Source organism: Spea bombifrons, chromosome 5 (assembly GCF_027358695.1).
Source record: "Spea bombifrons isolate aSpeBom1 chromosome 5, aSpeBom1.2.pri, whole genome shotgun sequence".
Lineage (NCBI taxonomy): Eukaryota > Metazoa > Chordata > Amphibia > Anura > Pelobatidae > Spea > Spea bombifrons.
This window is the reverse complement of record NC_071091.1, coordinates 21,818,408-21,832,189: the sequence shown is the minus strand read 5'-3', so window position 1 is coordinate 21,832,189 and position 13,782 is coordinate 21,818,408. Positions and strand designations below refer to the sequence as shown.

Below are 13,782 nucleotides of genomic sequence, written 5' to 3'. Positions count from 1 at the left end.
CCTTCGCTCCCTTCTTCTCTCCCCCAAATCTACTATCTAATTGAGGAGCTGGGATTCCTCACGTGAGAAGTTGATTTGTAGTTTGAACACGTGGCTCATTCAAAAAGCCGGAATATTAAAGTGATTTTTTTTCCTCCCCTCTCTTCCTCTCGGTTTTATTTAGAGGCGGTGCCTACATTAACGTAGAGTGACATTTTCACAGTCTGCCTGCCAAAAGGATTTGGGGGAAGACAAAAAGTACTTTTTTTTTTTCTCCTCCTTTTTTTTTTCTTTCTAAGCCCGCCATTCTAGTCAAAAAGCTGTTTTTTTTCCGTACATCCGGATAACAGCCCGTCCTGCGCTCCTTTTTTCCCCTCTCAGTTCTATGCGTTAGTCGGGCAGCGGCTCCGGAGCTGGTTCACTTCTCGGCGTGCGGTGCCCCCCACCTTTTTTGTGCAAACAGTGCATAGGGTTGTTAAGGGGGTGTTTCGGGGGGCAATATCTCGGTTTGTTTGCTTTTTTTCCCCCCTTTTTTTTTTCTTTTTTTTTTTTTAATTTTGTTTTAAAATGAACAAGCTGTACATTGGAAACCTCAGCGAAAACGTAAGCCCCTTGGATTTGGAAAGTCTCTTTAAGGAGTCCAAGATCCCTTTCACCGGCCAGTTTCTCGTTAAAACTGGATACGCGTTTGTGGACTGTCCGGATGAGAATTGGGCTATGAAGGCCATCGATACCCTCTCAGGTAGGTAACAGAACCGGGGGTGTGGAAGGAGAGGCGGGGGCAAGGCTGCTCAATACGTTCTAAACCGAAGCCTCGGATCTGTGCGCGCCCAGGGTGCCCCCAACTCTCCCGAGCTGCAGGAGGGTCATTTAAATCCCCCACAGGCTGCAAACGGGGCCCGGGCTGGGCAGCGATCTGCAACCTCGTAAACCCCCCCCCCCCGTTCTTTCATTTTAAGGTTAGCAGAACATGACCCCTTTTTCTGCTTGCTGCACTCGTGGGGGTGTACACGCAGAGCCCCTTGGCATAGTCGGGTTAATTCGTGTGATCGCGAAGTTGGGGAGGCGTGTGTGCATTTTGAGGATCCCGTTTCTTTCGGTTGTTTGGGGTGGGGGGGATCGGTGATTTAGCGATGACCCCGGCATTTAGTTAAAAGGTTACGGTCTGTAATGACGTTACACGATCACATTATAGATTCGTACCCAGGTGTTATCTGCTTATTTAGTAACACCGGTCACTCGTTCGTGTTCCTTTTGAACCCACACCCATCCCCGTATGGTAAGTACACTGGCGTGGGTGGTGGCCCACTCGGTAACACCGTGTAAAAAAAAAAAACGCACAGCCGTGGAAACGATCGCTGTTTATTCATACGTGTTATTTCAGGAGCTTTCGCACATCCAGTTGATGCCTGCTAGGGTAGGTAGTATTAAAGCGGGTTAGGAGCCACCGTGCCAACACACCCCTTTCTGCCGTGCGCTATATGCATGTATTGATCTCTGGGCCATTTTGTATCGTATTGCTGATCTCACCGGCAGCGGATAGAGTTAACCGGGGGGGGGGGGGGTCGATGCGACGGATAGATGACTTCTCCCACACCCCTTGCCTGGGAATCCTCCGTGCATAGAGCGCTTCATTCTAATGTGTATGTTGTCACACGGAGGATCGCACGCCACTAATGTGCGTGTTTGCGGAGGGAGCTGGGCAGCTGCACCCGCTGCTTTAGGTGAATGCATACGGGCAGCGCAGGACCCTGATTGGGGGGCTTTAGTGGCTTTTGCTGTATAGCCGAGCGCAGGGCTCATTCATAAAAAAAAAAAAGAGAATGTTGCAAACCAACACGCGTAAACACGCACATGACCGGATCACGAGCCTCTGCTCCACGCCGGGCTCCCTAATCTATAATCTATGTGCTGTCTAGGATTGTATAAATGCACACGTATCCTTCTCCACTTTAAACCGAAGCAGCTGCCAAATCTTCCTATTCCCACTCATTCTTGCCCCCGATGTCCAGCCCCATCCATTTCTGCACACACTAAATTATTCATTATTGCCTCGCTGATCTCACACGAGCTGCCACTTCCTTTTAAAAATCAAACACCGCTTATTCCTTCTAATATCCACGAGCCCATAACTTGCATATACGGGTGTCTAATCTGGATTGATACATAACTCAATCTATAGATCAGAAGCAAAATGTAGTTACACCCTCTTAAAATGGTAACATGTTGCATCTCTCAGCCTTATTTGCTTTTTCCTCCCCACCTTATTGGATGTATGGGGAGGGGGTAACTATCGTATAACCTGTTATACTAACTACTTATCCCTTTTTATTCTCTGCAGGGAAGGTTGAACTGCATGGCAAAGTAATAGAAGTTGAACATTCAGTGCCTAAAAGGCAAAGGTAAATCAGATGTTTAAATGTGAAGGTGGAGTGTGATTTCACTTAATGTCACCAGGTTACCACCATTTACATATATAAAAATAATTTGAAAAAACCTTAAATATGCATTTTTTTTATTCAGTTAAAAAGTCAGTAACTGATGAATTAATCTGTCATTTTTTTTCCATATTCATCAACACATCATGTGCAGAAAGATGAAAATATAGCTTTGTGTTCAAATGAGAATTGGAGAAAATATCATTTATTAAGTTATACATCTTTAAGTATCTGCACACACGTATGATGCATGTTAGGGCATAAATAATGTCGCGTTATTCTTGTTACATTTGTGAAAACGCTCTTAACAATGGATCACCACCCCATGTGGGTTAAAGGTCAAACATGTGACCTGTTCAGTCTTCTCTATATATGCATTTTGAATGTATGTTTATCAGCCTCTTTTCTGCACTGGGTATATATATATATATATATATATATATATATATATATATATATATATATATATATCCTGTATACTGATGTCGTATGTAGAATATATGGTATATGTTCTAGGTTTTTTTTTATTCAAGTCAGACATTTGAATGCAAATGAGTGATCACTTTTATATGCAAATGTGTATTTTTGCACTTCAAAAAAAAAAAAAATGCATTGCAGTTACACCCCCAGAAGCTGATAAATAGGTTTTTTTTTTTTTCTTTTAGCCGCCTCTTCTACTCCCCCATGCTGTGAATGTTGTTTCTCTGCGGCCTGTTTTTGCTATGCACAGGGCCTCATGCGTAACTTGCTGCCATTTTGAGGCCCAATTGGGGAACTCTTCTTTGCTTTTTTTTTTTTTCTTTACTATTTAATTTTTAATATTTGTTCCTCTAAATAATCCTCTGGCGAATTCCTTTTCTAATTAGAATTATCTTTATATTATTGGCGAAACACAGTCATAATGTGAATCTGACGTTAAATGGTATTTATTTTTTATTAATTTCCTTTTCTAGAAAGTTTTTAGTATGTCTTAAAAATAGATTGGCTCAGGGGAAAGTTTTTAATAATTGTTATCTTGGCATTGGATCAGTGTTTGTATTGATATCGGTGCTTTGTGTACGTATATATTTACATTTTACAAAAGAGGGCTATGTAGAGAGAGAGATAATAAAATGTGAAAAGTGCTGCAATAAATAGCAATTTTAGTTCAAAGGAGAATAAAAATAATAATAAAAAACCCCCATAATGCCCTAATTGGTTAACACTTATAGTTTCCAATTCTATTTTTCAAGGGTGTGTATTAATAGCCACGTGTTCTGTATAAGTGGAAAATAAAAGCATAAGTTCTCTTTAAATACACAATAAAAACCTTCAGTGTGTTAAAGAAGCTACAGCTGGTATTTTTAGCAGTGCGTTTAAAATGAAGACTTAGTATTATTAAATGCACGCTAGTTTTTAATATGAATGTCTATAGCCTGCTTGCCCTTTGCTAGGTTTTGTAACAAGACCATTTTACTTTAACACTCATTCAAGTGAAATCCATGAATTGGGAATTTTTTTTTTTTTAGGTGACGCATTCTTTAGGACTGGGTGGTCCCCCTGCCCCCTCTCTGCTATTGGGGGAGGAGATGAATTCTTTATATGTTTCATGGTTCAATATAGATATTAACCTCTTGTGTGCTGGTGGGGTTAAGTAAGGTATGGGAAGTAGGCAGTCATTTATGGGGTAAATGTGCAGCCCACCCACTCAGCTGCAGTGTTCATTTTTTTTCAATGGGACTGATTTTTTTTCAGCTGGCATCTTCTGTTTTTATTATTCGTCTTTGATCCTTTTCTTTGTATTTTGGGTTATAAAGTCCTCCCCTCATTTACGAGGCTGAGCATCTAACTTTTGGGTTCCTTTCGATCAGTGAATCTATGTATCTCCCCTCCCCCCATGTCCCTCTTTAGGCTGATTCCTTAAGAAGCTGTGCATTGTGGGGGTGGGGGTTGGAAATGGCAATCCATATCCTCTTCAGTATGGGAAGGTCAAGAGGTGGTGTCAGTTAGGTTTGCCTTAAAGTTGTGCTGAATCCAGACAACCAATCGCCTTCCAGTGTGCTTAATTTGTTATGCAAATGCAGAATTCTTGGGCCCCTTAGTCACTGCATTCCAACCCATATCGGGGCTTTGGAAACCCGAGGTGGAGACTCCCACATTGCTGACGTGACCTTTTCTACCTGCAGGTTGGGAATATGGTGCTGCAGAAGCCATTAAGCGGCATTGTCACAGAGAGGGCTGTTACTGGAGAGTAGAGTCTGCGTGGGGGAAGGGAGAGTAGGGGAACATGGCTGGAGCCCAATGTTGGTTCCTGATTACACTACTGAAGTCTCCAGAGAATGCCATAGGAATGCAGTTTTTTTTCCCCCCTTCTTCAGATGTTTAGGCCTTAATGAGTCATGGAAGGCAGTCGTAGTCCAGCGTAATATTTCAGTTTCCTGCTCAGCATTATGGACCTTATTGAATTCTCGTATTTCTTAGTTACTCGTAAAGATTTACACATTTTAAAATACTATATATATGGATTTAAGTTTGTATCATTTATACCGTGTATTTATGATAACGCTAAAGAACCATTTCAGACATAATTTCCCTACCAAATGAAGTGATGCAGCGCTTAGTCATCGATAAGCTTCTGGTAATCAAATCTTGTTTTACTTCACGCTTGTTCACATATCATGTGTGCAATAATCTTAAAAGCTGCCTATTTTATTTGATGGTAGTTTGTAAACTTTTAGAATTGTGTTCAGAATATATACGGTATATGAGCGCGTGTGTGTATTGCACAAAAAACGCTTGATTGTGGTCAGCTTCTACCAGTCCCCCCCCTCTTGCCTTTTGAATGTCTATTAAAAAGCATTTAATTGGTTTTATAAACTTGTGCTGTTTAATGTGTCTGTTTACGTAGCTTCAGCAGATCTCAGGGATACGCAGTGTGTTGTTGCGTGTAAATGGGACATTGAAACAAATCTATACATAAAGGTGTTGCAGGGCCTGCTTGCTAGAGCTGTCGATCTACATATACTTTAACTCTTTTTAGATGTTGTATTTAAAGGTTATACACTTACAGGAAGCGAGTTTTGCCGTGTGTGTATCTATTGATACAGAAAGATAGGTATCTATAACTTTGTGTCTATAAGGCCGTATATAATGTGGGTAAACATTGACGTTCATAGCCTCCTGCTTGTACAATTTAGCTCGTAGAAAATTCCTTGTTTGTTCGGTTATCATGGCAATGTGTTCTTTTCAAAAGTGTGTGCGTTTTGTTAACATTCTAACTTATTGCAACTTCATGCTACTTATTTGTGTGATTAAAACAGGTCAGCTCAACCAATTGTATTAAGCTATTGGAAAAGTTTAACAAAAACGTATTTTATGTTTATCATCATCTACTTGCCCAGTAGGGTTGTCTACACTGAAGGGTACTTTCTGTTTGGTTGAATTGTCCCTTTTTATGTATGAGTAGACAAGTTCTTCAGTTTGCTATATATATATATATAGATATCTATATATATATATCTATATATATATATAGATATATCATCATCATCATTCTGTCTTATCGTCTTTGCTCAGGATAAACTATCAATTTTTGGGCTAAAAATGGATGTTTACTTGATTACCTTCTAAATGACCGCTTCTTATGTATTTCCTTAAGCCAGCCTTTAGGCAGTAGGGTTGTGTGTATGATCAGAGAAACGGTGCTGAACATCTCGACTTACTTGCGTGCTATGTTCACCCTTTCTTCCCAATTTGTTGTCAGAGAACTGAGGTTACACTGATCTGACTTGAGCAGCCCATTTGGAGAGAGATGAGGCTGTTATGCCATTTTACAGAGATCTCGACAGGCTTCACTTAAAGTATTGTGTACGTTTCTGGAGGCCCCATCTCTGGAAGGGTATAGATATTCTACAGAGCTTGGAGGCATGATGTGAGAGGGGATATTATAGATAGGCTTATATACGTAAAGGGATTTTAAAGTACAAGAGGGAAATGTTGGGACGAGGTCAGAGGTTTGGATGTAATGTAAGGAAGTGTCAATGTATTGGGAGGTTGGTAGATAAGTGAAACATTCTCCAAACAGCAGATGTAGAGGCTAATGCAGTGAGTTACTTTAAAAATGCATGCGCCTATTCTGAAGTCAAGATCAAGGACCAGTTAAGGTTTGATTCTTTACAGTTGAAGTAATGGGCTGCGTAGAGAGGGCCAAATAGTTCTTACCTGAAAATTCTATGATTATAAAGTTTTTGTTTTTTTTTTTTTGTTTTTTTTTTTTTGTTTTTTTTTTAAATGTTAGGGAAAAGTAAATAAACCTTGCATTCTGTTATGTTTATGGTGAAAAGTAGGGGTTGACCGAAATGTTTGTCGAGTTCACCTATTGATATGAGTGGATTTGATGTCTTTAACAGTTATGTTTGGATAGCTGAAGTCTTTTAGGATCAGGGGCTAATGTTGCTTTGCTTACGATGATGTGATCCGTAGTCTAGTGACTGTTCTTCCAGTCATTTGTCTAGCCTAGGTGAACCTGGCCTTTTTGTCCTCCAAGCCTGAGGTCTTCCAGCATTCAAAATGTACAGTGTAGTGTGACAGATGAAACTCAACTCCAGCAAACTGTCCTGTCAACTTAACGCTTTTGGAGAATAAACCCGCGTGTCCAAAATAATAATAATAAAACAAAAAAATAAACTTGAATTTAAACATCAAAGCATACTATACTGATGACCTCTACAGCTAGTGGTGACTACTTACTGACAATATGTTTATGCTTTGTGTGAATGTATGAAGAATACAGAAACAATGTTGCTCTTTGTGTCACAAATGAGCTTGGGCTCCTTCATGGTTATTTGAAAGTTTCCTTCCGTTTAGTTAATTGTGCTGGGAGGTGGGTTCTGTTTTTCTTTTCTTGTTACTAGAAACAAAATATGATTCCCGTAAGTATCTATTGTGGTTGAAGCATTTGACGGGTTAATATTAACTTTCCTCTCTGGTAAGGACGCAGGTGCCCATGTTGTTTGCATCCCTCCTACAGATTGTAGTACTGCCGAAGGAATCAATGTTTCCTCTTCATAAGGCAATGTAAGTTTTCCAAATGTTTATGCATGTATACAGAAACCGTGGAAGAGTTAGGTTGGCAAGATTAACAGGGTAGCGCCATGAAGAGAGAATTTCCTTGAGCATAAAGACAATGCTGTATACGGTAATGTACGATAGCATTGACAATCTTTTTGTTCCATTAAAATTCCCTTTATCTGCAGACCTTGAGGCTTCCGTTGTTCATGGACATTATTTTATGGTGTTGGTTTATTCAATATTAATGGAAACCTGTGGCTTAATTTTACTATATATTAAGAAGGGCCAATCCCAGTGAATTTCTAAAATAAAAGCATGGCTGGCCCTGTGCAAAGTATTGTTAAATCAGCAGAATTCTTCTCGACAGTTAAATCATGTAGGGCCAGCTCAGCCATTCTAGCTAAAAGAGCCGCCTTGCTCTTGGCCCTTGGTAATGAATAGTTGAGTGTCAGAGTTGAAACTAAGCTCTACTCCAAATATTCCTGCCAATTCTGTGTTTAGTGAATAGACTCTACTTTTATTGAAGTCCTTCTTGTACAATGATATGTTTTGCTCGTGTTAGTTTGTCTGAGCCATTCTCTTGTTTACTGCAAGGTACTACTGGGTTTGGGTTATGATTACAAACATTCTAACTTGGTGTTCTCATACCTGTATGACATTCACACAGGTTCTGAGAACAAGAAAATTAGTGACTCTCCTTGTAAACACATGAGATTTCTAATTTGGTTTTCTGAAAATCTAAGCACTCCTTTATTTACTGTGTTGAACTGTAAGTTGGGGAAAAGTGACAGATCCACCGTAGTCAGTCTCCATTATTATCTGTGACCGGGTCCTGGCTCGGTCTAAGGTATACCATTGGACGGCTTACTCTGATTTCTGCTGAATGGCTTTATGTAAAAAGGCATTCCTGTCACTACTGAATGTTGAATCCTTGCATAAAATACTTGTAGTCGTGTGACAAAATATCTGCATGTATGTCGAAAGTTATTGATGTTGGTTGCCAAGTTGTCCAAAATTTTGTAGGACAGGTGGACAAAAAGGAACAGCAAATCTGACTACAAAAACTTTAGATTTTTATACTTTATATGCATAAGTTTTTATCCAGTTAAGAATGTAGAATAGAAATGCAACAGGAGGAGGTTTGGTACATGTGACCATGTTTGTTCCCTTGGTGTGTATTCGCTGACACGCAAAAGAACTCCTCTTGTCTATTCAGTATGGAAAAAACCAACCACAGCGAGCTTCTCTTGTAAGAATGCAGAGTTCGTCCTGCATAATGATTACTTAAATTGGTGTTCAAGAAATCTTAACTATGCATTTTACAGGGCCAGTTCATCATTTCTTGTGGGAAAAGCCCCTTGGCAGTTGGCTTTTCACAATGTGGAGTGAGTTCAGGGTGATAAAGATGTTATTTCCTATGGACTCCCTGACTAATGAATACACCTTGGTGTCTGAGGCAGGATTTTGTTCCATTGGAAGTATCTTCTAGGTAATTTTCTAGCAAACACTAAAAAAAAAAAACAAAAAAAAAAAACACCACTTGCTGACCTTCCCAACAAGTAATCCCATAGAATCCCGTCTCATTACAACGCCACATGGTATTGGGTGTGAGAAATGGTAGCATCAAGACAGTCCAACCTTCTTTCTGCTTTAATACACATCAGCGGCCCACAAACTATAATAGTAATATGGATTTCTTTTATATGGATGGATGGTTCAAGCTATGGGAAAGTCGGAGTGTTGCAGCTTATAAAGACGTGCTTGGATACTGCTTCCCTGCCCTGTGGAGTAAAGCTCAGAGGTTGCACGTTCTTCTGATGGTTTAGCGAGTCTATTTGGTGTTGTATCGCCTGTTGGAAAAAAACAAAAGTGGTTTAGAGACTTGAGACTAGAGGGTAAGAACTTGGCGATGCATTGAGTAGCCTCTTGGCTCTGGGGAGATTAATCAACATGTTGAAGGTTTGTGTAAATCTAAACAGAAAGTGAAAGCTCGTTTGTTACATATTGCAGAATGCTTTATTTTGCTGTTGGTAGCTTGGGTTAGCAGTGGTGCCGCATTGCACGTCACCATGACAACACTGGAACAGTTTAGCACATGGCATATGTAAATGCATCTGATGGGTCCTGTGTGTTAAATGTGAAGGACGCATAACTATCTTAAATTAAATTACAAACTGAGGAAATTTACAATTATCCCCTAATACCTTTCGAAACGCGTGATTTAGTGTGGGTTCATACAAGCTATTAGGGGTTCCTCAACTGGGCATTCAGCTTGGTACCAGTTCATGACCCTATGAAAATGAGGAACCTGCTGTTCTTCGTGATTTTAATTTGATGCATGAACAGAATGTGATAAGTAACAGGTGTCGAGTTCCTGTTTTTTTTTTTTTGTTTGTTTGTTTTTTTAATAGACTGTTTTAAAGGGAAACTGTGTTTTTCAGAATGTTTATATACTATGTTCTACTTCTAATTCACTTTAAAGCAAAAAGATGAATGCATCTTTAATGTGAATTTACATCTCAATGTATGTATTAAACCTGCCTGCCCGGACACATTTTGGAGGAGAGTTCCCAATTCTTTATTCTTCTGTTTGTGTGTGGAAATGTCCTACTCCCAGTACGTTGCCACGAAAAGCAACGCGTCTTTCTGTGTAACTGTGGTTGTTTACATTTGTTAACATGCGTTAGAAGATGCTGTGCTAACAAGAATGTATATGCCAAGGCATTTATTAATGTCTTGGAATCTCAGCCCGGTCCGGTATCAAGCAAACCCTACGTAGTTCGGAGGTTTCTTTTCTTATCTTAACTGTCACACTAGTGTAGATCCAAAGATAGTTCATGGTGTGTAATCTGTATCTCCGGACCTAATTGGAGCGATTGAACTGCAAGCTTTTCTTTTAGTGTCCAGATCTTAGGCAGTTCACCTTTTGGGATGTTTCCATCATATAGTGCTATTGTTACTGTTTTTTATGTAATCATTGTCAGCAGATTTTGTAATACTACTACAATAAAGGGAGAATCAAATATTAATATGTACAAAATTAACCAATAAAAATAACATGTAAACAACCAGACACAAACATCAATCACATGTTCTTTATACCAGAGCTTCACAAATCTGTCTCCCAGAATTTTTAGTTTTTTGTCTTGTGCCATTTAGTGGTTTTATGTAAAATTGAATAAACCTAGCCCATTTGGTCACTTATTTTTTTTTTAATTAGTTTTCAGTTCTCCCCAGGTCATTGTTGAATCTTCTTTTGTAATACTGGGGTTAATATTTTCTAAACATCCTTCCCTGCACGTTAATCATGCTAACCCATCAGCGAGCCCAGGAGAGTCGGTGGTTCTTGAAATAACTGCAGAATTACTTTCCCAACTCTTTTATAGTACTAATATAATATAATATAAATACACGTATGTATTTGCAGGCAGCAAATATTTTACTTTGCTTTTTATGTTCTATTTAATGCTTAAATACATGTTATTCATTCCTGTTCTGTAATTGCGTTGCCAAAATGTAACTCTGCTACATAGTACTAGATTTTCAATTCTGGGACAAGAACTACCGTAAGTGTTTTTTTTTTTAAATGTTTTTGTGACAAAGCAGTTTACGCTGTTTAATAAGCCTTTTGTGATACGCCTACAAAAGGGATAATTAGAGGAATTACAGGAAAGATTATTTTTTTTTTGGAGTAAATGATGCCCCTTTAAACGTATCCTTACAAACCGGCATGGCAGGATTTCCCGGCACAGAGTACATTTTTCAGCAGCAGTAAAGAGAAACTGAGATTCTGCAATATTATGTAAGCAAATAGGCTTTTTAATAAAGGCGTTAAATTTACTTACTGCAGGGAATGTTTGATGGTAGCCTGTTAATGTTTTTGCAAAAATCACCTCACCCTTGTAGGTTTTTTGTTTGCTTTTTGTAATTAGAGGGGGAAACTTTTATTTTTTTTTTTTTACAATTGGCCATTTTTATTTTATATCTTGAGTTTTTTTTTTTTTTTTTTTGTTTTTTTTTTTCTCTCAGACGGTTTAGTAATTCTAAATTATTGTTAAACATGTAAATTCAGAAGAAACATGAAGGATCAGATTGAATGGGAACTGAACCAATTCAACTGGCAAAATTTGTACTTGGTTAGTGCGTATCTATCATTCCGGAGTGTAATTGATTAATAGTTCAATATTTCAATTTATCTATCCCTTCCTTCCTTTTTTTTTTTTTTTTTTTTTTTTTTTTTTAATGGTTGACAAGGTTTTGTAAATGTCTTGGCTATCCCTAGTAGACTCAAAAAGAGAAGAAAGGCATACAATCCAGTACAAGAGCATAAAAATGCGTTTCTCTACCTTCCCCATGAAACATTTCATAGCCTGGTCCAAGCTCACAAGATGTCATTGTTTTTACCCTAGAGAAACTGCTCCTATATAGAATCCACAGTGACCTTCTGTTATGAAGTCTGATCCTACCTCGTTTGTGGCTTTCCCTCACTCTGCCTTCCTTCCATAACAAGGTTTCCACTGTGAAATGTTACCATAGACTCTGCCCATAAACAGAGCGATTTTGGAATATTATTTTTCATAGTGGGGGTATACATCACAAGCGCCGTCCTGCAGTGATTTCAAGGATATATTTAAGTGGGGACGTCAGGTTTTGTGATAAATGAGCCGCAGTAGCTATGTTTACACATGGGTCCCGCTTTGACCGCTTTCTGGTAGACGCCTGAGTATCGTTTCTGATCTGTAGCTACTGTGGTCATGGTATGGCTGTTGCTGCCTGAGGATGATGGGTGCAATGGAAAAACTTTAAGGCGTCAAGATACTGATTTAGATTTGTTTCTTAGCCTTTGGCTATGGTGCTGCTTAGATTCATTTAGCAGGTACGTTAAACACGAAAGGTTAAAAAATACCTTGTTGATTATGGAACAATTTTTAATTTGCCACTGGGTAAACACCTTAATGGATACATTTATTAAATTCTATCCTCTCTAATATTGACTGCATACATGTAGCGTGAATTCTGGGATCTGGTTAATGTTGGTTTTTATTGTATGTTTAATGATTCCCCATATGGACTGCGTGCTTGGTAAACACAGAGTAAGCTTTACACAAAGCATTCTTAGCCCAATGGAGGGAACGTATATGGCATTGGTCCCCCCCCCCCATTTTGCTGACCATGTTCGCTTTGCATTGCTACCAAACCATTGATCTTATAAATTGGGCCCCACCGTTCCCAAGGCAACGTAAGCTGCTGCACTTCCAAATGGGCAGGATTATATAGCTCTCTGGGGTGGGGGAGGGGATCGAAGGGGAAATTCAGCATCCTGATGTATAATGTAAAGGAAGTTGACATGCACATGATTGTAGAGTGTATACGTGGGTTTGTAACGATCGTTGGAATGAGGAGGGTGCGACATGTCCATTCATAGGAAACGGGGAATCTTTGTTCAGTTTGGATGAGTAAGAAGTGCTTAAAAAAAAAAAGGTGCCTTACTACGCATAATTTGTTTGGTTTATTTGTATGGCTCCAGAAGGTCCTTTTTGAGGACCTACTTCATTCTTACACCATTTCCTTACTCGATGAGGAATTTGTTCATTCTGCGCCATGTTTTAAATTTTATTATAAACTAATGGCCTTTATTTCATTTGATCAGTGTTTGATCTATAGGAACGATGTTGTCAATATTGTGTTTTAATATGAATATACTTCCTTTTTTCACTTGCAAATGCTGTGTCAAATAAAAACGGAAAGCAGGTACTTGTTAAGACTTTGAAGATGAGCAGCCGGAAGTGAGAGAATAGACCTTACTAGAGTGGGAAGGCTTTACAGGGTCTATTAAATACCGTCCTGTGTGGACCTAGACAAGAACAATGTCTCGAAAGGCTTTGTTTCACTAGTAACTTTAGGCAAGAGTTACCCAGACTGTTCAAATGTGTTAGAATGTGAAGTTAATGCTTATGAAGACACGAGAGAGGCTTGTAGAATGGTGGATTGACAAATATATTGTTTGCAGTGTATAGCTGGATGCATGTGTATTCCTTTTGATATGTGCATTACACAATACTTGTCTGTTCCTTTCTAAAATGTGCATATATAGATATCTAGAGATATCTAGAGATATCTAGAGATATCTAGAGATATCTAGAGATATCTAGAGATATCTAGAGATATCTAGAGATATCTAGAGATATCTAGAGATATCTAGAGATATATCGATATATATAGATATATCGATATATATATATATATCGATATATATATATATATCGATATATATATATATATCGATATATATATATATATCGATATATATATATAT

At 38.7% G+C, this 13,782-nt stretch overlaps 1 protein-coding gene across 1 annotated transcript in view; it reads left to right on the top strand.

Annotated features, from left to right (window-relative positions):
• The first annotated feature begins 252 nt into the window (after nt 1-252).
• IGF2BP3 (insulin like growth factor 2 mRNA binding protein 3) overlaps nt 253-13,782 on the top strand; it is a 39,990-nt gene continuing 26,460 nt past the window's right edge. Inside the window, exons 1-2 of the mRNA XM_053466595.1 lie at nt 253-721; nt 2,321-2,381. Of these exons, the coding sequence (XP_053322570.1) occupies nt 547-721; nt 2,321-2,381 (236 nt within the window). The 5' untranslated portion in view covers nt 253-546. The remainder of the gene's footprint in view (nt 722-2,320; nt 2,382-13,782) is intronic.